At 42.3% G+C, this 23,092-nt stretch overlaps 1 protein-coding gene across 1 annotated transcript in view; it reads left to right on the top strand.

Moving 5' to 3' along the window:
• USP43 (ubiquitin specific peptidase 43) overlaps positions 1-23,092 on the top strand; it is a 920,725-nt gene that overhangs the window by 122,433 nt on the left and 775,200 nt on the right. Inside the window, exon 2 of the mRNA XM_085616819.1 lies at positions 14,893-15,030. Within this exon, the coding sequence (XP_085472945.1) occupies positions 14,893-15,030 (138 nt within the window). The remainder of the gene's footprint in view (positions 1-14,892; positions 15,031-23,092) is intronic.

Below are 23,092 nucleotides of genomic sequence, written 5' to 3'. Positions count from 1 at the left end.
CGAAGGAGATAACATTAGCAAACATGTGAGCATTGTCTGCAGCTAATCAACCCTTAACAAAACCAGCTTGATCGGTCTTAACCAATAATGGAATAATAGTCTCAAGTTGAGAGGCAAGGATTTTAGCAAATATCTCACAATCATAATTGGTTAATGAAATCGGGCGATAGTTTTTACAAAGGGAGTGATCTTTATCAGGTTTGGGAATAAGGACAATCAAGGCCTCCTTGCATAAAGGAACCAGAAGCTTTGGAATCTGCAATAAATGAGTTAAAAAGGGCCAGAAGTATGGGAGTAAAAATAGGGGGGAAAGTAGAAACAAATTCAGCAGAAAGACCATCAGAACCTTGTGCTTTCAATTCTTTTTTTTTTTTATTTAAAAAAAAAATATATATATATATATATATTTTATTATTTTTTGAGGATTTAATGACATCCATTATCTCTTGAAGAGTAACCTCTCTTTCTAGTGATTCAAATTTATCATGAAGCAGAGGCGGTTTAGGGAGGCCTGGAAAAAAAGGTATGTAAATTTTGATGAGAGGGATTGGTATTGTCAGAATATAGTAATTGATAATCATGGAATACATTAGCAATATCCTCATCAGAGTATGCTCAGTAATTAGTAGATTCATTTAGAATAGGACCAATATTTTTACGTTCAGATTTAATTTTTAAGTAGTTGGCCAGCATCTTGCCAGCTATATTTTTACCCCCGTGATACTTGGACATACTTTTAAGAAGGATATTACATGCATCAATTGTGGCAAGTTTGTTAAGAGCAGATTTGGCCTTAACTAAGTCATGGAGAACCGAGGGATATCTAGAAGTAAAGTAATTATGTTCCAACAGTTTGAGTTGTAGTAAAGTTGTATACTTGGCCTTAGCGATTTTCTTCTTTTTTGCTGAGTATGCAATAGTAAAGGCACGGAAGAAGGCCTTAAAGGCATCCCAGTTAGTAGGAATAGAGGTATCCAAAGGATTGTTAATAATAAACTCATTAATAAAAGTAGTAGCTTCAGTTACAAAAGCAGTGTCTGATAACAAAAAATGATTACGTTTCCAACTACCAAGTTTTGGAGAACTCAGGGAAAGATTAAGAACAGAAATGACGGGGGCATGATCAGAAATAAAAATAGATCCAATCTCAGAGGATTGAATAGATGGGAGTACGGGTTTACTAACCAAAATATAATCCATTCTAGAGCGAGTATGGTGAAAAAAAAAGTAAACTCAAGGGTATCAGGGTTACAGGTCTTCCAAACATCATATAGTGAACGAGAGGTCATGGCAGATTGAACTGATTTATGGGTTTTATCAGGATTAAATTTACACTTGGATTGTCTATCCGAGAATGGGCCCAACCATTGGTTAAATTCCCCTGCAACAATAATATTTGGGCCATCAATAGAGGAAAGTAAAATCTTAATACTATTCCAAAAGTCAGGGTCAGGTTTAACAGGACCGTAAATATTCAATAAGACCAGTTCTTTATTTTCTAGAACAACCTTAGCCATTACCCAGCGTCCATCACTATCACATTGCGTAGATAAAATTTGTACATGTATCGATTTATGAAATAGTATAGCAACATCACCTTTCCGATTAGAGGCTGGAGAATAAACAACTTGACCCACCCATTGTCTCTTCAATTTAAGCGATTCAATATCATTACAATGTGTTTCTTGAATAAACGAAACATGTGAATTCAGTTTAGACAAATGAGAAAGTACTTTTCGTCTTTTGACGGGGTGTCCAAGACCACGAACATTCCACGTGACAACATTACACATAATGGAGGGAGGGGAGGGGAGGGTAACACATGAAGGAAGATGATACACTTCAGGAGAACAGCTGGAAGCAGGTAAACACCACTTATTAGATAAATACAAAAAAGTAAATATATGACAAATAACAGTAGGCATGCGCATTGAGCAACATATTGTCAAAAAGAAAGAACAAACAGAAAAGAATAGATAAAGACAAGAGGATACGAAGAAAAAAAGATAGATCAAGGAAAGATATATCCAGATCTAAGAAAATGATGAAACAAAATGAGCATGGAACGTAACTGCACCGAGAACAGATGGAACAGCAGAGGAGCAAAAATTAAGAGATAGAAGAAGGAACAGCTAGAAGAAATCGATTAGCGAGAGATAAGGGAGAGATGCTAAAGACGCTGAGTAGAACTATCCATAGAATTTGGTGTGAGACTGAGCAAGAAAGACCTCAAACGAGCGAGAGGAGCCATTATGGGTAATTTTACACAAGCAGGGATGCAAAATGCCATATCGAATATTTAACTGTCTCATCTGAGGACGAAGTGCAAGAAATTCCTTCCTTCTGGCATAAGTAGCGTTGGAGATATCCTGAGAGAGGAAAAATGGTGTGTGTGACCAGCCCAAAAAAGTCACTGTTTCACCTTTGCTGCCTGTAAGACGAGCATAAGGTCTGCAAATTCCAAAAATAGCATTATAATTCCTCTAGGTTGAACAGAGTTTGGTTGAAGACGACCCAGGCGATGGGCACGCTGGATATTCAGTGAAGGCTCTAGAGTAAGATCAAGTAGCTCTGACAAAAAAATTGTAAGAAAAGGGAGAATGTCAGGATCCTCCAAATTTTCTGGTAAGCTATAAAGACGATGATTATTATGTCTATTGCGGTTTTCAAGGTCCTCAGTGTGAAGTTTAAGACGCTGAATCTCCTGCTCCTGAATAGGAATTTTGGTAGAGACATCATGTAGGTCACTAATACGTTGTTCTATGTCAAATACCTTCACTTCCATTGTATTCGACCGATCTTCAATTTTGGAGTTTATCTTTGGTATTGGACATAAAAGAATTAGCCCCCCTCACCTCAAGAATAGAATCCAGGACCGGGTTCTGCAAAGACAGACTGGGCGAGGGGGAAATCATTCTTAGCCCTCTTAGCTTTTGTACCAGATGAAGAGGCTTTGACATGAGAAGAATTATCACTGGCCATCGTAGCATGTCGAGGGACGAAAAATCACTTTCAATGGAGACCTCAATCTGCCCATATGCAGAAAAAGAATGAATTTACCTTCTCCGTTGGAGATTTGAAGAGGACAGCAGTTGTTTTTAAAATAAGTGCGCGCTCATAAAAAGGAACTTCTGACTCCTCAGTAAAAGCTCTCAATATGACCAGACATTAGTAAAATTTAAAAATGGACACAGTCTGAGCAAAAGTCATTTAAATGCACTCATGAGGGAAACCGCAAGAAATGAACAGTTCCAAAACAGCAAGGAAAAATAGTCAAATCTATCCGCAATAGCGCATAGTATTGCAGGATTAGAGTTTGCCAGTGAAAAAAGAGACAAAAATTATAGGAGAACATGTTGTCGAGCGCTACATACTAAACCGCCGGTTTTACCTCAATAGGAGGTCTGAGGAGACGAGTGGCAGGCACAAAATGGCGGCTGCTCATGTGTGAAGTACGAGAATCACCGTCGCCGTCATGTGCTCGGGCAGGAGCGGACGAAAGCGTAAAACGGCTCCAAACGTTGCACCCGTAGCTCCGAGACATCGGGAGAGCCTCAGCTTCACTCGGGCGTCGGAACTTGCGGCTGCAGACCATCAGCTCCGTAATCCAGTGGAGCTCAGCTCGAAGCCGCCATCTTGGTCTGGCTCGAGACCACCCCCCCGGTGGATTTTCAAATTATAATCTGTATTTTTGTACTACTTTTAAATTGTTTAGAGAAAAAGGCCCACCAACACGAAACCAGGTTCAAAAGCACGAGAAAAAAACATCTTTAAAGTAGGACCAGGTAAAATTTAAATTGCTATAATTCATGTTATTTCAGAAATTTCACGTTACGCTTGTTACATGAAAATTGTGAAATTACGCCATTACACTTTATGAAATAAAGTACCAATCACAATGAAAATTTATGGGAGATGCACTAGATTCCGCAATGATATACTGCAAGCGCACATGCACAACAGAATGTGAATGGCTTTTGTTTAGTGTGTCTTCGTTTTTTGCACCATGGTTTTAGCACGAAAAGTGCCTTCGGGTAAAAAAACTGACAAGGGGGTTCATTTCGTTGTAAAATTTCTCTTAATTTTGTCAGAATTAAGGATTTATTACACACAAGCAAATTACGTAAATTTCGCACACCCCAAGTTTAAAGTTAACTTTTGAGGCAGAGCATATCCATTTGTAGTGCCACGTAGGCACTCACAAGGAAATATTGCTGATAGGCAGAACTATAGGCTGGGTGGACCGATAATAACAAACCCTGCTCTCTCTTCTCCGTTTATTGTTTTCCTCCAAATACTTCTGGTCTCCTCCTTTTATTATACTCTAATCTTCATTATTTCTCCTCTTCCTCTTTTCCTTTCTTAATTTCTTTCTCTTTTCCTCCTTCATGTCTTTCCTCTACTTTTTTCCTTCTTACTTGGCCCTTAGCTTTCCTCTGAATGATGTGACTGGAACTGATTAATTCAATGTATAAAACGAACCCCCTACCATGATGGGTCTGCGCTTTCTTTGTCCATCCTCTTTTCGACTCCCCCAGCTCCCCCTCTCCTACCCTCTATTCTTGGTTCTTTTATTTACTTTAGCACATGTCGGGTGCAGTTGCTGCAAGTTGCCAACACGTCCGCTGGCATGGCTCCCCATCTCCCTTGTCAATTCATTGCATGACTTCCCTGCATCGCATTGTGCGACCAGGGATGAAGGCTCCATTATTGCGCCTCTGCAGGTATATCTATAAAGAGAGCTCGCTTGTGATGGCGGACACTTAGCTTTGGGCAGACATCCTTTGTTGTCACGGCACGCGGTGCATAAAGATTTGCTCACAATTGAGACCTTGTGCGTTTAGATCACGCCACATTAGAGCGCCAATCGGGGCCATCGCATGCAGTATGCCGTCGTATAATGGTCTTTATTAATTCTATAATTTCTGAACTGCTTTTCTATAGATTTGCAGCATCATAGCACTGTAAATCAAAGACTCTATCAACCAGTCAAGTGGTTCACACTGTGTTCCCCCCCCCCCCCCCCCTTTGAATGATGAAAGGCTGAGTTGCGTCACTCTCTATGCGAATCAATGAACTTTATCAGAGGGTACATAACTCTTTACTGAATCAACCCACTGAGCTGCCCCACCAGCTTTCTGCACACATGTGCCCTCGCTGTGCTATCATTATGTAATCGCATGGAACACACTGGGCCAGATAATTGAAATGTGCACTGGTGCAAAGCAAAGAGAATTTTTTTTAATTTTCTTTTTAGATCTTTTCTTGCTTACCTAGTAGGGAATGGAAGAAAAGGGATGTGCTCCATTAAATAGTACTTAGGGAAAGATTTCTCTAACAAGGCAAATAAATGAGCAGCCTGAATGACCGTGTTTACATTAGAAAGTATGCAGCCAATACTTTTATTGGCTTTTAAAACGTGGAAGATGTAATGAAATGGAATCAGCAATTAGTCTGTTATTTTTCTTTTTGCAAAAGAAACCTCAATAAAGCAAAATCAGTTTGCTCTTAAAAAATAAATGCATTCATGGATATTTTTTTCTTTGTTAAAACACATTGACCAGAATAAGGCTGTGTAGACAAATCCTTTTCACATTTGTTTGCAAAGGCTTCAAACTCCTTTTCCTCCTTGGTTGCTCAAGTGCAATCTGTTTCCTCCCTATTACAAAAGAAAGCATCAAGCTAATGCAAAGAAGCATTTATCTATTTCGCCAATGAAGCAAGTTCTGGATTTTTATTTAACAACCAAAGGCATTCTGGGAGTTGTAGTTCTGGTTCACTTCGGTTGAACCACAGAAATAACTGAAATGCCACTGTAAAATAGAAGCCCAGCACTGGAGCATTGTGTTCTTGGTGGCCTGGCGTCATCAGGTAACCGTTACCTCGGTCTCTGTTTTTGTAATTTTACGTGAATGTTCAGCAAGGTCTAATGGCTTACCTTTCTCTGCAGCGCTGCTTCTCACAGGTTTCTCTCAACTGTTCCTCTTGGCATTCTTCATACATGCACAAGTTCTGTTTGGTTTCCTGTTCCTGCCGCACCCACTTTGAACATGGTTCTCTTGCTCCTGCTTTGTGTCAGTTGTCTCCCCTGTAACGGCCCTACTACCCACTGCTCCCTAGTTCCCACTTAATTTCCCTGATAAGTCTTCAGTACACTTAGTCTTGCTCCTTCTCATCTATGGACCTGATTATGTCTTTGGTGGTCGCCCGCCAGCTTATGAGTTTCCTCGTTGTCCTGCGAGTGGGCGGCGCAGCGGTCCCATTGCGGTACCTATTGAAAAGGCACCTCAATGGAAAGGCCTAAGGACTTTCCTGCACGGCATGGACTGTGCAGTCCATCCCATGCAGGAAAGGGGGTGCATGCAGACAGAGGGGCAAAACATGTGCCCCCTGCATGCATTCCCGTGTTCAGGGGCAACAAGGGGCCCTGTAGGCTCACCTCCAGTCTCCGGGTGGGAAAACTAGTAATATGCTTGGCGGTGCAAGCATATTGCTTCCCTAGACTGCCGCAAAACCGCTTGGAATTGCGGATCCCTGGTGGTTTACGGCAGTCCCAAAATTGTTCGACTGCCGTACTCCTAATACGGCAGTCGGAATGGTGGTGCGGCGGTCCCCGCCTAACTCTGAATCGGCCCCCAAGTCATTTTTAGCCGCCAACCTTCAATGCCTACACTCTCTGCTCTGATGCAATATTCATTAGTCTTAGACCTACTCTTCCTTGTAACGTTCATTACAACTTGTTCATCCTCCCTCACTTCCAGGGCTTTGACTGGGTTCGAAATCACAGGAGAATGCTGGGAATACCAGCTCATTTATGGCACCCAGAGTAGGGTGGGTGGAGCTTGCATTTTCGCATTTCAGCATTTTTGATGTTTCACATCACAGAATAAGATTAGCCCCGAATTCCTTTCCAAGATGGAGGCAACTCTGTCTATTATATTGCATTGTTCCTAATCCAATATGCAGTAAGTTAGTATTTGAGGCGTAAGAAAGGCAGCTATAAAGCAACTCTTGTTTTAGGTTTCATTGTTGTGCAACCACACTTGAAAAATGTTCCTGGCTATTTTGCTTGGCTTCTGGACCATTTCGTTGCATAGTCTTTAATTTAATCTGTTACAGGACAGTCGCATATTACAGTCTTTGAGTTTTATTGAAGACTATTTCCTTTAAGCTCCATCACTGAACACTCAGAGATGTTTCCTGGATTATTGAGCCAGTTTTTTAATGTAAAAATTGCCCACAATTCATATTGTTGCTACTTGCTTTCCTACTTTGATTTTTTTTTTTTTTTTGGAGTCACGTCCGGGGACGCTATCATGGGGGAAGAAGCAATCACCCCTCTCTTTGGCAAATGAAAGCTAAATACCCCGGCTCTGATCCCGCACCACAGGGATATTCTAACATCTCAGTGTGCATTAATTTCAGTTTATTTGATAGTGGTAGGTATATGTGCCACCAACAGATGTTCTGATGACTTTATATACAAAAGCCAATAAATCAATATGTAAGGGGTTCCTTCTATCTCTGAGGCTTGCTCTGTGTAGGTCCGCTGTGTATCCCTCATTGCCTGCTCTTTCATTATTTGTTGCAAAAGTTTCTAGGCTCTTGCTCAGAGGCGTGCAAAGTAAGAAAGCTGAAACCCAAGTGGACCGAATGGGCACTTGGATATTAATGCCAGTAAGATTGCTAATCCGGTTTATCCTATTAACTTGAGCTACACAGCTCAGACTTTGTGTTGGAATCCTTCTGGCACAGCCTTTTATCTGATAATTGAACAATCGCAAGATATTTTATTGTCGTAAAGTAGTTCGAACTAGGTCTCTTTACAGGATCGCTCATACAGTTTGGTGAAGTTATACTTGTTGCCAAGGTACATATATGTGCAGTAATATATAGAAAATCTATACTTACCATTCCATATTCTGTCCTTGGATATTGTGTCCATGATATTTGGTGTCATTGATATTCCTGCCTGGATTCTCCGGGGGCACACCATATATTTGGGATATTTCTGACCTTCTAACGCCATTGAGAACCGTCCCACCCAAAACTGCAAAAAAAAAAAAATCCTACACAGTTCTTGTTACTCTGTTTTTAAGTCAAACCTCAGTTGCCAATACTGCTCTTTCCATGTACACTGTTCTAGATAAACTAGGTAAAAACTAAAATCTTCGATTTGATAAATACCAATGCAGAGTTGTCAAAGACGAGGGATGGCGTAAGACAGGAAGCAGTCTGCTTTCGGGAGATCGTTGTTTCTAAAATGCTGAAGCCCCACATATCATCTTTAGGTAAAAGAGAAATGCAGTCATGGAAAGATACATTGAGTCAATCTTACATAAAGAGGAGTAGTCCTGCTGCTGGTGGTTATATCATATAAAGCAAAAATAATTTCCTTATGTATTTGTTAGTCCGATCTGGGCCTGGAAAGAGCAGAAGGATGTACAAACTAGAAAATGTAAATGATGGCACAAACATTGGAAGAGCAACAAGCTCTGTTAAAGTGCTGCAGCTAGAACTGGAGTTGAATGGAGACCACGATCATTCATATCATACGCCATCATGTTTTGCACAGTAGTTTCATCCAAAAACTGATACCCAAAATTCTATCCTCTTGCAAATTTACGGGAAAGTGATTAATTGTTAAGAGCAGATTGCATCTAAAGTACAGAAATCTGTCCTATCTCAATCAATCAAGGTTTATAGAGTGAGACTACTCACCCGTGAGGGTTTCAAGGCACTGAAGGGGAACTGGGGAAAGGGGAACTGGGGTCAGTGACAGGGCTTGCCTGCGGTGGAGGGGCAGAGTGTTCCAGGTCTTGGCGGCAGGGTAGGAGAAGAATCTTCCTCCGGTTCTGGTCTTGTGAATCTGTGGGACGGTGGCCAGGGCCAGATGGGCAGAGCGGAGGTGTCTGGTGTGTACGTGGAATGAGAGGTGATGGTTCAGATACGCTGGACCTGCGTCGTGGAAGGCTTTGTATCTAATGGATATCTAATCCATATGTGAACATGTCATGATATTATTGTCATCTCAAAAACTGTTTAAAACTTTGTTCATCTTGTCTTACCAGGCAGTGAACTTTGCAAAACACTTGACTATTTTTCATCTAATAAATTATAGGCTAACCTTAGTGCATTTGTGGGTCGGGCGCTATTGTTATTGATAATTGGCACAATCTGCAACACTACTTAAACTGTACCCTTTAGTAAAATCTTGGAGGAGATGTATGTTGTGTAGAATTTCTCCATAAGCAATCTGTGCGTTTACATCTTTTAATGGATTATCACATATAAAAGAAGACAGTGGTTGACATTGCTTTGTCTATAACACCTAAATAATGAAGACCACTGATATACAGATTGCATCATGTACTGTATTGCAAATCTGTCATCTCTCTTGTGCTCAATTTGTAAAACAATAAGTGCTGGGTTCAAAGTTTTGCTCAGAAGCCCGCATCTGGCACTATTGAATGTTGGCATGCCCAATAGTAAACATGGTAGTCATGATTCCACCTCCTGCCTCATTAATCTACCACCATAAGCTCCCTGTCGCTATAGCTTGTGAATGCAGATTCCTACTTTCTCTTTTTGGCACGTTTTTTCAGCCTTTCTCTTTCTCCCATACTTTTCCCCCCCTTCTGTATTTTTCACACTGCTGTTCTGGACATCCTGAGGTGTAGAAATAAGTGCCAGTCCCCAAACATGAGTCCCCACCTGCAACCCACTGGCTCCAGATAAGCACCTATGATCTCCCCGTAGAAATATTAAATGTAACTAGGGTCTCAAGCTAAGACCCCCTCTCAAACTTTTGCTATATCAAATACTTTCAGAAAGAACGTGACCCATAAATGTGAACCGTAAAGTCACTTTAACGTTAAGCCACAGTTCCCTCCAAGAGACTGGTCCAAAGCCCATGAATGCAGAAGCTCCGTATCTCTTCAAATACTTGTAATAGCTCATTCATTTTTATAAATTACACGCTCATGTGATGCCATTGCTATTATCATAGCCTCTCTCTCTCCATTTGTCAGTCATCGGATAATATTAGTGACTCAAAAGGCAGATCCATGCTACTCATAGGGCGGAGACCAACCAACATTTCGTATTATTGTGCAGTCCATCAATATCTCACGTGTCATGAAGTAGTACTAGTTCAAATCACGGAGCTATAAGTAGCCCACTTGACTATGTCAGATGGTGCCAGATAGAGTTCCAATAGGCCAGTAGGGTCAGATAGGACACAAAAATATGCAGCCCGTCTTCGCAGTGGTGGCTGTCACGGATCGGGGGTGGTGGGTGGTGGGGAGGATGTGGGGGATGGGGTTAAAGGAAAAAAAGTAAACGTACCCCCTCGCCACGTCTCTCCTCTGTTGTCCCACTGCGTCTCTCCTGGCTGGAACAGGAAGCACCCAGGCTCCCCTAAGCCAATCACAATGCTGCGTTGTGATTGGTCTGAGTGCTGTGGTTCGGCACTCAGCCAGGGACTGGGAGCCTGGGCATGTTCTCCACCCAGGCTGCCTCGAATATGCTTAGTGCACATGACTGTTTGGTCTGCCCGAGAAGACCGGCCAAACATTCATGCGCACTTAGAGTTCCTACCACTCCTTCCCTCCCCCCCCCCGCCCTGAGAGCAGAGCAGACCTGCTAAGCTGCAGCAGCAGGAAAAAATAAAATGATAATAACAACGAGTTATCTCTATATTTTTCCTTTATTTGCACTGCTGAAAGCATTGGGGGACGATCCTCCGCCTTCGCGGAGGAACCGCCACTGTGTCTCCGCCATATTATTGCAACTCCAACAGTTGACGTTCAGTAGCAGTTTCGGCCTGTGTAGCTTGGATAACGAGCAGTGGCAAGCATGAATAACTATAAAACAAGTAAACTTCAAAGGTGGTGTTTTGAGACTTTTCTCATGAAAAGCCAGGAGCAGACACTATCCAGCTTCAGAATCGCCTCCTGAAGGTGTGGCTGCCATGTGTGTCAAAGGTGCGAAGGTGAAGTTTTGGAATCTGCTTCCTCCAGATAGGAATGCACGGTGGAAGGAGTTCTAGTCGGCAGCTGATCGCCTAGACTGCAGTTAAGCAGTGTTCCAGGTGTGAATACACGATTCAACGAGCAATCTGAGGGTAAAGGGAGTGTGGCTTGAAAAATGTGCATCGGCTGTGCCTTAAATTGGACTTGACACTTAGTGACCGTTTTTTATCATTTTCCAAATATTTGCTTCTGTAATGTCTCTGAAGCCCCTTCCTGTCCAGTGTTGCGAGTGTGCACACAATAGAACACAGCCTGTGTGAGAAAATGTCTTATACAAAAACTAAAAACAGTTAGATGAAAAGAGTCTGTGAAGTAAAATCAGTCAGAAGTTAGTATTTTAATACTCTTCTTTCCACTTTCTCTACTTTCTTTCTGCTCTTGACTCCTTTCATTATGACTTAAGTGCCTACAAACAATTCCATTTGTTGTGTACAGATAGTTATTATTATTATTCGTATCCTTTGTGCGCTGAGCCTCAGTTGCAGTCACCAAACCCCAAAACTCACCGTTCTTATATCTACACACTCTCAATTTCTCCTGTACCTTTATTATTTGGTGAAGCCGCGCCCCAGAGCTGCCGTGGCTCTGAGCTGTGCAGCCGAACCTGCGGGTGTGTATCCTCTGCTCATAGTGCAGTGCACCCTGGCTGCTTTTTGACAGGGGAGTCCTATCTCTGATGCTTCTGACCTGTTATGAATCCTAAAAGGATAGCGTTAGAACATAGGGTTGAGTGTGGAGCTGATTGTGTCACCAGCTTTGGTTTGTGGTCAGTGTTTTGTTTAGTATTAAAGATCTGACGCTTGAATAGATAACAGCTGCCTTTGAAAGAGTAATTGCCTAGAATAATTCAATTCTGGATGCTTGAGGAATAAGGAACCAAAAGTGTATTTTCTGGAAAGTTTATAAAAACAGAGGTTATGTGTTTTGGATGCCTAGCTAAATAGATATTGATTTCACTTCAGGTCCACCAGGCACGTTTACTCTACCCAATTATCTGCTCTGCTCATCATAATTTTCTTTTCTTTTACACCATAAGTGTTGTGAGCGCCTTTCAAAATCAATCCCATAATTCGAATCGGACAACAGCGCCTTGTCACCACTATTAACCAGATACTTATACATGCCGGTGGTACTCACACACTGTGCCTTACTTACATTTAGGACACCCACTTCTATTGCATTTATTTTGTGATGTTTCATCTCTATTTAAAGAGGTTTATTTTGTGTTCCTCTTAGCTACCTTTTATCCATTTTTTGGGGGGGTTTATAAGAAAAAGAAGCAGCAGCTGATATATTTTGGCGTTTTTCTAACAGATGCATCTAATTTTGTACCTAAATTCCTCATAGGATTTAATGCTATATGTCCTAATACATGACTTATTAGCACACTCCTATGAACATGTGAGCATTGTAGTACAAACACTGGTGCACGCCTGCAGTTGTTGCTTGGGCCGATCATGCACTGGAGACCACTGTTGCCATTGATGGTTTGGCAAGTGGGAAGCCTCCGGGCTTTGATCGCCTCACCGCCAAATTTTAAAAGGCGTTCAAACTCTTATGTGCCATGACTGACCGTCCTCAATCAGGAGGCTGTAGAGACTGGAGAGCTCCCCCAACCACGAGAGGCAGTCTCAATACAGCACCGCTGAAGCCAGGTATTGACGGACAAGGATGTCACTACAGACCGTTGTCCTTACTAAGCTTGCACAATAAGATCCTAGCAAGAGTTGTAGCAAATAGGGTGACAGCATTGGTGCCCGGCCTGATATTACTAGAGTAGTTGGGCTTTACCCTGGGCACAGCGAAGTATAATAACTTGCAGACTTTTTTCACTGTTATTCTACAAGTCAGACTGGAGAAAAATGCCATATCCGTTCTCTAGATGCCGAAAAGGCATTTGATTCCCTCAAATGAAGTGCGACATAAAATCGGCATCCTATTTAATATAAGAAACCTCAGTAAATCCCTGTATACCACCCCCCTGGCTAGAGTGCGCATTAGCCCCTGTATTTTGGATCCATTTCCAATTAGAGGTACGCAACAGCGATGCCCCTCCTCTCCCCTTTTGTTTGCCCTGGCCATGAAACCATTAGGGATCTTGCTATTCACTAAATATTCCTGCAGGGGGCTAACTTTACCAAATAAGCATGTATTGGTGTTACTATATGCTGATGACATTGTGATATTTGTAAACGACCCAGGTACAAAATCTTGCGCCACTCCTGGCTGAAATAAAAAGGCATGGGATAGGTGTACGTATTAACTAGACCAAGTCAGAAATGTTCCCATAACGGATGCAGCCTGTAAGCACGATGGAGCTTCCATTGCACGGGTGTGACAGTTCTATCCAAACTTGAGGATCATGCTTAATGGAGAAAAATTCCAAATAATATTAGACCACTATGACCCGGTACTTACCAAATTGTGTGACTAGGTGAAGAGGTGGATAACATTGCCACGGTCTATGGAAAGCAGCATTCCCCTTATATTAATCTGAGGAGGACGAGCATCTTAATATCTGTCCATAATATCCCAGCCCCATTGAACCAGACTCTTTGTCTCCAATTTAAAACCACACTGACCAGACTAGTCTAGGCAGGGCGTAATCCAAGTCTGACATGGGAGACACTCACATTGCCTTTTGGTCAGGGTGGCGTCACGGTCCCAGACATGGAGCAGTACTTTAATGCAGCACAATCACTCAGTGAAGGGATGGCTTGGCAGTTCGGGCTGGACTGTTCCCATGAGGCACAGGGTCAGACTGATTTGCATATGGCCATGTCTAAACTGGGGTGGCAGAGTGGGCTAAAGAATGGTGATAGATCAAACCCGGATCTGTTGACTGGGTGTGAGTGTTTGATTGGTTCTGATGCTCCGTCCGTCCATCACCACCCCCTTTTGTACCGCTTTGTTTGCCATAAGTTGGCAGGGTATGCTCAGACGTGAGTCCCTTGCTCACTTTGCCACTGGATTCAAGCAAGCCTGGCTGAAGACGGCTGAAATGCCAGAAACCGGTCCTACGAAGCTTGTTTCCGGTCCAGGGAAGGCATGGCTTGGCAGTTTGGGCTGGGCTGTTCCCATGAGGCACAGGGTCAGACTGATTTGCATATGGCCATGTCTGAACTGGGGTGGCAGAGTGGGCTAAAGAATGGTGATAGATCAAACCCGGATCTGTTGACTGGGTGTGAGTGTTTGATTGGTTCTGATGCTCTGTCCATCACCACCCACTTTTGTACCACCTTGATGAAAAGTAGCACAAAATACTTTGCTATGGGGAAACCTTCCAACACAAAACAGAATTTGCATTGAAGGGCAAATCCCAATTCAACACTTTGTGCTGGGTTTGCATCACTTTTGCATTGGAAACCCATTGCAAAGTTTAATAAATCCCCCTTACGTTTATTAGTCCTGCAGATTTGTCTGCATGTACATTACACTGATTACTTCTGCACAGGCTGGAATACATGGTTATTGGTGTGCATCTTTGAGAACTATCTCTCTCGTGACACTGCCCTTAAATTAGAGCAGCATTATTTTTTCCTGCTGTGAATTACAAAAGCAAAATGGTGGTTGTTTTTTGATGAAATGTGCATTCTCACCGCTTGAGTTTTTCCAGGAGTCTCTCTGATCAAATGCTTTCTGCTGCGTTGTGCAGCTGATCTTGGGTCCTATTGATGTCTGAATATGCACTGGTCACAAAAATGTGGCAGATGCCAAGGATTGATAAACTCTCACTATGGCAAGGTAGAATATTTCACAGTAGGATGGTCACCTATGCTTGTCGGATCTGTCACTTTCCCCATGAAGTTGATTTGCAAATACTGAAAGAATGGCTGTTTTTGTCTTCTTGTCCTTACAGAGCACGGTATCCAAATTTGGGCCACAGTTCCGTGGAAATTCCCAGCACGATGCCCTGGAGTTCCTGCTATGGCTGCTGGATCGAGTACATGAAGACCTCCACTCTTCTGCTAGTAAGAAGACAAGAGCCTCTGCAAAGGTAAGCACCCCCTCCACTGTTCAAGAAACTAGATTAGGCGACAGTTGTTGGCTGAGGGGTAAATTGAGAGATTTTACTTTGACAAATTGAAGTCCCTTGAGAGTCCAATGGGAAAGCTTGATGTCTGACTGACAATTCCCATGTCCAACCAGCCTTTAGGTGGAAACCTGTCTGTTGAAATGCGAGAGATATTCTCTGGAGGCCAAGCTTATATGCACAAAATGAAAGCCCCTGCACTATTACTTCTGCTCCCGCAAAACTGTGGTCCAGCAAGAACGTTCGGCTCCAAGGTCTAGCCTATGAGATGTTGCAGCAGAAATACCTGACAGAGTTTTAAGATGCGATCAAGTGGTCTAATCGGCAGAGTACATTCTGCCATGTGTGCATTTATGCTTTTCTTTTTTCTCATAACATTTAAGCTTTTATATCCATGCATTGGGGCTGGTCTTTGGAATTCAGATTTGGAGCAATGCCTTTGGACCTTAAAAATATATCTTTTTCGATCTGGTCCTTCATATGTAAGGGATTCATTGAAGCCACACTATCCCTTATGGGATGTGCCTTTCTTCTATAACTACTTTCTTTACAATTCTGCTTTTTCTAGTTTTTTTTGTTTTAGGTCTTGCCTATAGACAAAGTTAGCTGTCTTGCCAACCTTGTGCAGTAAATAAATATCTATAAATCCATACATACATGTGCTTGTCTTGAGCCTTCTTCGTCCTTTGGTCTGTTAAGCTGTCTTTTGCATTTTGCTTCCACCTTCCACAGCCTACAGCATGAGACAATGGGTCAGTTCACTTCAGCCATTGCCACTGCACTCTGAGTAATGGCATTTTCCCTGTGTACATCCAATTAAAAAGACGTGCATTTCAGTACCAAGACTTTGGGGATACGTTTTTACCTTGCCAGTGCTCTTTTGTGTCTATATATGTATGTGGTGTTTCTGTTGCTTGAACCTAGCCAAAAAGCAGCAGAGCACTGTATAGTGTCAAAGACAAATGGAGAAATGATAGGAGATGCATTGCTATGTGCTGCTCTTTAAAGAGGCGTGCATTCAACTCTTTCCTTAGTTTGAGCAGCTTTGGAGCAGTACTGATGGATACGGGGTGCTATTACAGTTTCTGGGTGCGTAGGTGTAAAAGGCTTTTCTTTATGCTTTATTTTTATGCTTTTATTAGTCATCTTTGTGTGCGTAGTCTGTGTTTTTTAGTTACACTTTCAAAGCCAATATTACTTTTTCTTTGTGCCATTGAGAATCATTTTTCCTGTGAAATGCAGTACAACTAAAACCTGCTCAGTAGGAAGCACCCGTACTGTTCTCTTGAGAGTATTTGCAATGGGTAAACGTGTTTATAATTTTTTTTAATTGCAAGCACATAGCCTGTATTGATAGCACCATGTATTTTTTTATTTTTGTGGAAAGCTTGCAATAAAAAAAGAAACTATATCACCTGTTTGCCAAGGCAAGACCTATTAGTTTTGCCAATGCTGCTTCTTCCATTCTTCCCATCTTGTACTTTTCCATTTATTTTCACTGTAATTTTCGTCAAGTGCTTCTCTTTATCTCTTTAGCTTTATTTATCATTGGCGGGATATCGCCACATTGTGCTTTAATGCTAGTAGGGTTGTCTGCAAGATATCACTTTCAGTACTCTAGTTTCATTAGACCAGTTCACAAAATGAGTGCAGCAGCTCGAGTAGGCAAGTTGATGTAATGTCTCACAGACTACAGTAGCTCCTGTATGCCAGTACATGTGATATTCCTTATAGTGCAGCAGCTCCATTAGCCCTGTTACCCTGCTATTTCAAGCAGTACATTAGGCCAGTTCCCATGATATCTCAGAGCACAGTAGGCCATGTATGTAGGCCAGTTAACATGATAACTAATATATTGCTGTGTGGCCAGTCAGTTCACGTGATCTCTCTTCAGGGGACAGTAGTTCCCTCTAGGAAGGCTCAATCATGTACAGTAGAAAGTGGTTGTCTGGGCCAGACTGGGAACCCAAGGCAGCCCTGGCAATTTTGTCAGACTGGTTCCCACCCCCTGGGGTGGGGGGGGGGGGGTGTAGGGCCGGACTGGTCTTAGCAGGCACCGGGCATTTCCCTGGTGGGCCACCAGGGTGGGGGCCATTTTGGGTCCCCGGGGAGGCATTTTTGTTACCGGGGGCTAACCATATCGGCCGCCTGTAACCTAATCGGACGAAATCGGCCCTATCAAACTGCTCCGCCGCACCTCCCCCCCCCCCCCCTCCCTCCCTCCCCCCACCCATGAGGGGCCGGCCGATCAGTTTGCCAGGGCTGGTCTCGGTTCCAACCCCGGCCCTGGGTGGGTACATGCGTGAAGCACTGCTGGTTTACATAACCACCCCCACACAGCTGCTTTTCTTACAGGGGGCCGATATTGCAGCATTGCTGCAAAACCGGCAACCCAGTAACAATACTAGCTCCACCCTTTCGGCCTCCCGGGCAAACGCCCGATGCCTGCTACGGCCAGTCCGGCCCTGGTGGTTGCACTTGCGTGCCTCACTTTAGGATTAGAACGTTGTGACAGGCCCAGTTACAGGAAAAGCCCGGCATCAGTAGTTTTCAACAACCAGTGTTTTCCTCATCTCTCTCAACGGAGATACCCTACCGCTTGTCTGTGCTATGCAGAACACAACTCACTGGGCCGGAGGCTTCATCAGGGGACTGACTGGGCACCTTATGTAAATCAACTGCAATCCCGCCACAGGGTCTACCAGTCAAATAGATGTGGTTTACACTGCTTCACAGGAAACGTTAACCTCCATAAATACGAAAGGGCGCTGGGCACCTGGGTAGGAAACCACAAAGAAGTTAGGGTTGAAAAGGAAATGCCTACACATCGGGCATGCCTTTGATTTTGTTAAGATTTGTACCTGATTTCATATTTCTCTTGGCACAAAATGGGAGTCTCCGTTATTGCTTAGAGCAATTGTATTTTAATGCATCGTAGCATTTGTTAAAGTGCTTCCTACGTGAAGCATGACCGGAAGGACTGTTCTGAGTGGTATGGTTGGAAGCCTGAATGTTCCAGGCCCTTGAGAGCCTCACCGGTGATTTTTAAATCCCGATTGATTGGTTGATTGTGTGGTATATATGGAAAGCATTGGGTGTAGTGTGTAGAGGTCGAAAGGGAGCATTAGAATTGTAGTTGGCAGGTACAAGCTTCATGTAGACCAGCAGTAAGACAGAGAGGGCTGTGGAATATACGCCAATGCCCCTAGTTAAATAATACATAACGATATTGAATTATCCTTTCTATCACCTTTTTCTTTTAAGGAATTCCTATCATTTACCCAGAAACCTTTTTTTCATGTCCTTTACTATTCATAAGACTACATACAAACTACTTAGGGCAATCCACTTCTCAGAGAACAATTCCTTCATTCATTTGTTTGGTACAACAAGCTCCTAAAAATACAACAAACCTATTTTGGATACTTGCAGCGAAAACGGTTTGATTTGTGATCTTTTCCACTTACTCTTTGTTTGTCCAAATCAGACTTTGGTAGAGGCACGACAACGTCTCATAAACCCTATATGTTTAAAATACAATGTGACGTTAACTCAATACTTAATAACGCTATGCAAGTCTCCTCCTAATGAATTTGTTTGCCACAACTTATTTAAGTTTTTAAAGAGTTTCTAGGAATTATTTTTAAAGTGCTATCCTGATTAATTATAAACTTGTGTACTTCTACTCGACAATTTTAATCTACTATGTGTATATTGAGTTTTAAAGCAATCTTAAAAGTTTAAATCTAATATCTTATATTATGTATTTGTTGACCTCAGTCGAGGTCTGAATCAAATAAAAATGTTGATCTGATTTGTGTACTTGAACTTATCTCAAATAACTCCTTTATTAAATTTCATCAAGCACAACTACTCTTCAATTTGCTGAAATCATATAATAGTAAATTTAATTTCTTAATACATGTTATTACCAACACTTTAACTACATTATCATCACATACTCCTACTCAAGTTTATAACACCCAGATCACTTCCCTACTTTCCACATCTCCCACCACTTCTATCTATAAACATTTTACTAAGCTCCCAGTTGACAGAAATAAATTGGAAGTTGAATTACAATGGAACAAAGATCTCCAAACTACCTGGCCTACTATTCTTTGGGATAAAATCTGTCTGAAACTGTGTAAAACTTCACAAGCTGCAAACACAACTCAAACTCTATTCTGTGTCAATAATAAGCTTATGATTAACCCTGTCACCTTAAGGAAGAGGAATTCTAAGACTTCATGAACCTGTCGGACATGTAATTCCACCCCTGCAGATTTATACCATATTTTCCTTGTCCATCTACACACCAATTTTGGCTGAAAGTTTGGGCCCAAATTAATTCTACTTTTCACACCTATGTCCCCCTTTCATTTTCAAATATTTTTCTAGTAAGTCGTTCAGATGACTGGCACAGTTGTACATATAAAGTTGTTCTAATTGACTTATTAATTGGGGGTGCTTTTCAGAAAATCACTAAACATTGGAAACTCTGCAAACCTCTCCTATCAAGCCTGGTGGTATAGTGTCTGCTATAATCATAAACTCGATAGACCACATGCCAGTCCCATTTCACTTGTTGTTCAAACAGACATTATTTGGTCACCGGTTACCATCTTTTTAGATACCTCTGCACGGAACTCTACTTCTCAACATCCTATAATGAAAGAAGTTCTGAATCACTAATGAATTTGTTATTCACTTATTTATTGTATGTTTGTAATATTCCATGATATGTGTAAATTGACTATATATTCCTCCACCAGTTTCTCGCTCTCATAATCTCTCCTTCACTGACCACTCGCATCACATTCCTTCTTAGTTTTATTTCTCTTTCTCTTCTATTGTTACCTTATTTCATTGTTCTCTATATTGAACTTATGTTTCTTATTTGATGTTATGCATTGTTCTTTTTATTATCCTTATGTTTAAGATGTATACTATGATTATTTAGTACTTGTTGCAAATTCTTTAGATAAATTATTCTTTAAAGCAAAGATGAATAACAACTAAACATGGGGCTTGCATGACTGTGGCAGGGGTCAATGACCCTCTTGGGAAACTGACAAACTGCCTGGCAAGCTGGAGCCTCTGAAAGGCTGGTGGGTGCCAGATGAGACTGACTGTCCCATCCCTAGCTTCCCTTTGCAGACGATGGCTCACCATGGCATCTCCCACTCAGGCCATTCCACCTTCTACAAACAATGAAACCCAAACAATACCGAGTGCTTTTCTTGTTCCCAGGCCACTCCCCTCAACAGACCTTTTCGTGATTGTTTTGAAACTAGGCTCTGGCAGTGAACTGCTCTCACTTGCCACTAATAACAGGGCGAAGAACAGTCCTCGCCTTCTTTCCCAGCGCCTCGCTGGTTTCAGAGCTCTACATTTCGTCCAAAACAGCAGGAGGCATTGTTACAGAAAAGCACATGTCCCAGCGGCAAGAAGTCAGGACTCTGGCTGCTTTCCATTGAGCTGCATCACGTGCCAATCGCGGTTGAACTCCGGGGGCGGAGATAGAGCAGGAGACGACGTAGGGCGCGCGAGCAAATGTCCGGGAGGGCATGAGCAGCCGGCTGAAATGGGCCTGGCGGTGCTTTTTTTATCATCAAATTACATTTCTGCGTGGGTATGACTTGTACATGTCTGACGTGAGTCTCAGTAAGTCCAGCGGGGTTGAGATAGGTCAGTCAGTCGCATGCCTGACTCGGACAGATGCAGTTTCTGATTGCATGTGGCAATGAGCTTTCTTATCGGGTCCATGTTTATTGCGGAAAGGGACATTTTAATTTTCGATCAGCCCTTGTGTTCAGAAATTCCCGTATTAAAACCGAGATTGCGATTGTATTTTCAGACTAAAGGGGAAAGTGAGGAGGACTATCGAAGGCTGGACTTAGTCTGAAAGAAGAGTGGCTTTCAATGAATACCGTCCAATGAATGATATGCAATTCATTTAGCAAACCCCTTACAATTTACTACAGTTGAGATTGATTAGAGAGCAGTTGTTTGTCTACAAGCTATCACATTTGAAACAAGCATTGCCAAATCCAATTGGTCTATGTTTAACGTGCTAATGCATGAGACGTTAGCGTGACACAGATGGGAGGGAGCAACAGAGAGGACGGAGTGCTGCAGTCGTAAAGTAGTCCCTCATGATGGATAGAGGTGCAAAAACAGCACTTGGAGCGGTACAAAAGAAACCATGTACTACGTGGAGGCATCACAAGGGGGAAAGAATAGACCTCTTATAAGAAGGTTACTAAATAGAGCATACATGATTTACTGCTTTTATGGTTGAAGTATAATGCAGACCTGGGAGCCGAATACAAACTCAAATTTTTGGAATGTACCTTGAATTCTGATGCATGGCTGGTGAGCACACGCTTGAAAAGGTTTGTGTTTCACATTCCGTACCTGTTGATTCGTTCATTTTAATGCAGTAAATCTATTTAACTCTATAAAAAGTATTATAGCGAAGTAATCCCTCATGCAATTTAATGAGAGCACTGGAGTGGAGGCAGAAGGTAACTCCCAAATCGCTTAGTTTAGCTTTACGTAGCAGATGAATACTCCGCTGGGCTGGGCCAACACATGACAGTCTCAAGCAAATGGCTAACAAGACTGGCTGAAGAAATGTTATGATTCAAAGGGGAGAATCCACGGTCTACTCTGTATGGTTAGCAATATGTCTGTTAAGCAGCTGCTCTGTCACAGCCCACACCTAAAGATTGCCCTCAAGGGGCTCAGCCGAAGCATTACAATGAGGACATTTGGCATGGTGCAAAAGTGGGGATAGAAGGAGGTCTTGTGATCTGTGACACACCTAAAAATGCACTATACCACAGGTCTCACCTGAACATGTCTTTGCCATATCTTGCTGCGCTGACAGCGTGACACCCTCTGGTGGATGGAGGGGGTATACCAGACGGGGTGATTAATAGCTTGGAGTCTCTCTTTCAGCAATTATCCTCTGTGGGGACAGTTCTGCAAGATCTGTGCAACCCTGGGGGCAACTCAGAAAGCCTTGTAAAACGTGTTGCAAGTTGCCCCTGGAACTACAGAAGCAAATAAGTAAAGCATGATCTTTGGGCTTTGAATCTCGGGGGATCGCCAATTAAAGTAGTTAAGGCTTTTTTCACTCCAGGAGGGGGATGTAGGTCTGGAGACTCTGATGCAAATAACCTATTCATGGCACTGAAATGAAATATCCAGTCAATGCTAAGACATTAAGAAGCACCAATGCTTTTATTCACTCTAAGGATCAATAGTGTAGTAAAATTGAATATAGCCTTGCAATAAGTTACTTTCCAACTTATGTTTATTTCTTATTGAGCGCTCAAATTAACCTCAAGAAAAGGTATCCCGAGGCTTATGACTGTGCTATGTTAAAAAATAAAAGCCAGAGTACTGACAAAGGAAAGAAAAATTAGAGTTTATGCTTAGATCTGGAAATTAAATAGATTAGTCTTAATCTGGTTTTTAAACTAGGGAGACTTGCTTGAGCTCTGGGCTCTAATGACCTCCTATTTCACGCCTTCAGGGTGACTACAGAAAGCCTCTACCCTCCTACTCCCGCACGTTTCAAAGTTTTAAACCTGAGAATGACCAGCTGACACTGACGCCGATCCTAGTGTCCTTAGTTGTGTGTAACTAGTAAGTAGAGGGGTCATACAGTTGTCCTTTCTCATACTATACATTACATTATGGCATAAACAGAGAGGCATCTATTGTGAATTGGAAGTCACTGGAGTTTACATAAATGATCTTAGACTGATATTCTCCTGCTCGGGCCCAGCACTGATGTTGCTGCTACGTTCTGGAGTGCCTGCAGCTTTCAAGCAGTCTGTTTTGGTAGACCCAAGGTTAAGGGGCTGTTGTGGTCTAATCGTGACAAAATCAGTGCCCTAATGACGGTTACCTTTGAAGAGGACGGAAGCAAGGGGAGAGTTTTCTATGCGATTCACAGTAGTCTCATATAAGTGGCTGCTAACGTGCTTACATGTGGAATGAAAAACAAGGT

This window comes from Triturus cristatus, chromosome 7 (assembly GCF_964204655.1).
Source record: "Triturus cristatus chromosome 7, aTriCri1.1, whole genome shotgun sequence".
NCBI classification, from domain to species: domain Eukaryota; kingdom Metazoa; phylum Chordata; class Amphibia; order Caudata; family Salamandridae; genus Triturus; species Triturus cristatus.
The sequence above is the reverse complement of the archived record's forward strand: the minus strand, read 5'-3'. Positions and strand labels throughout refer to the sequence as shown.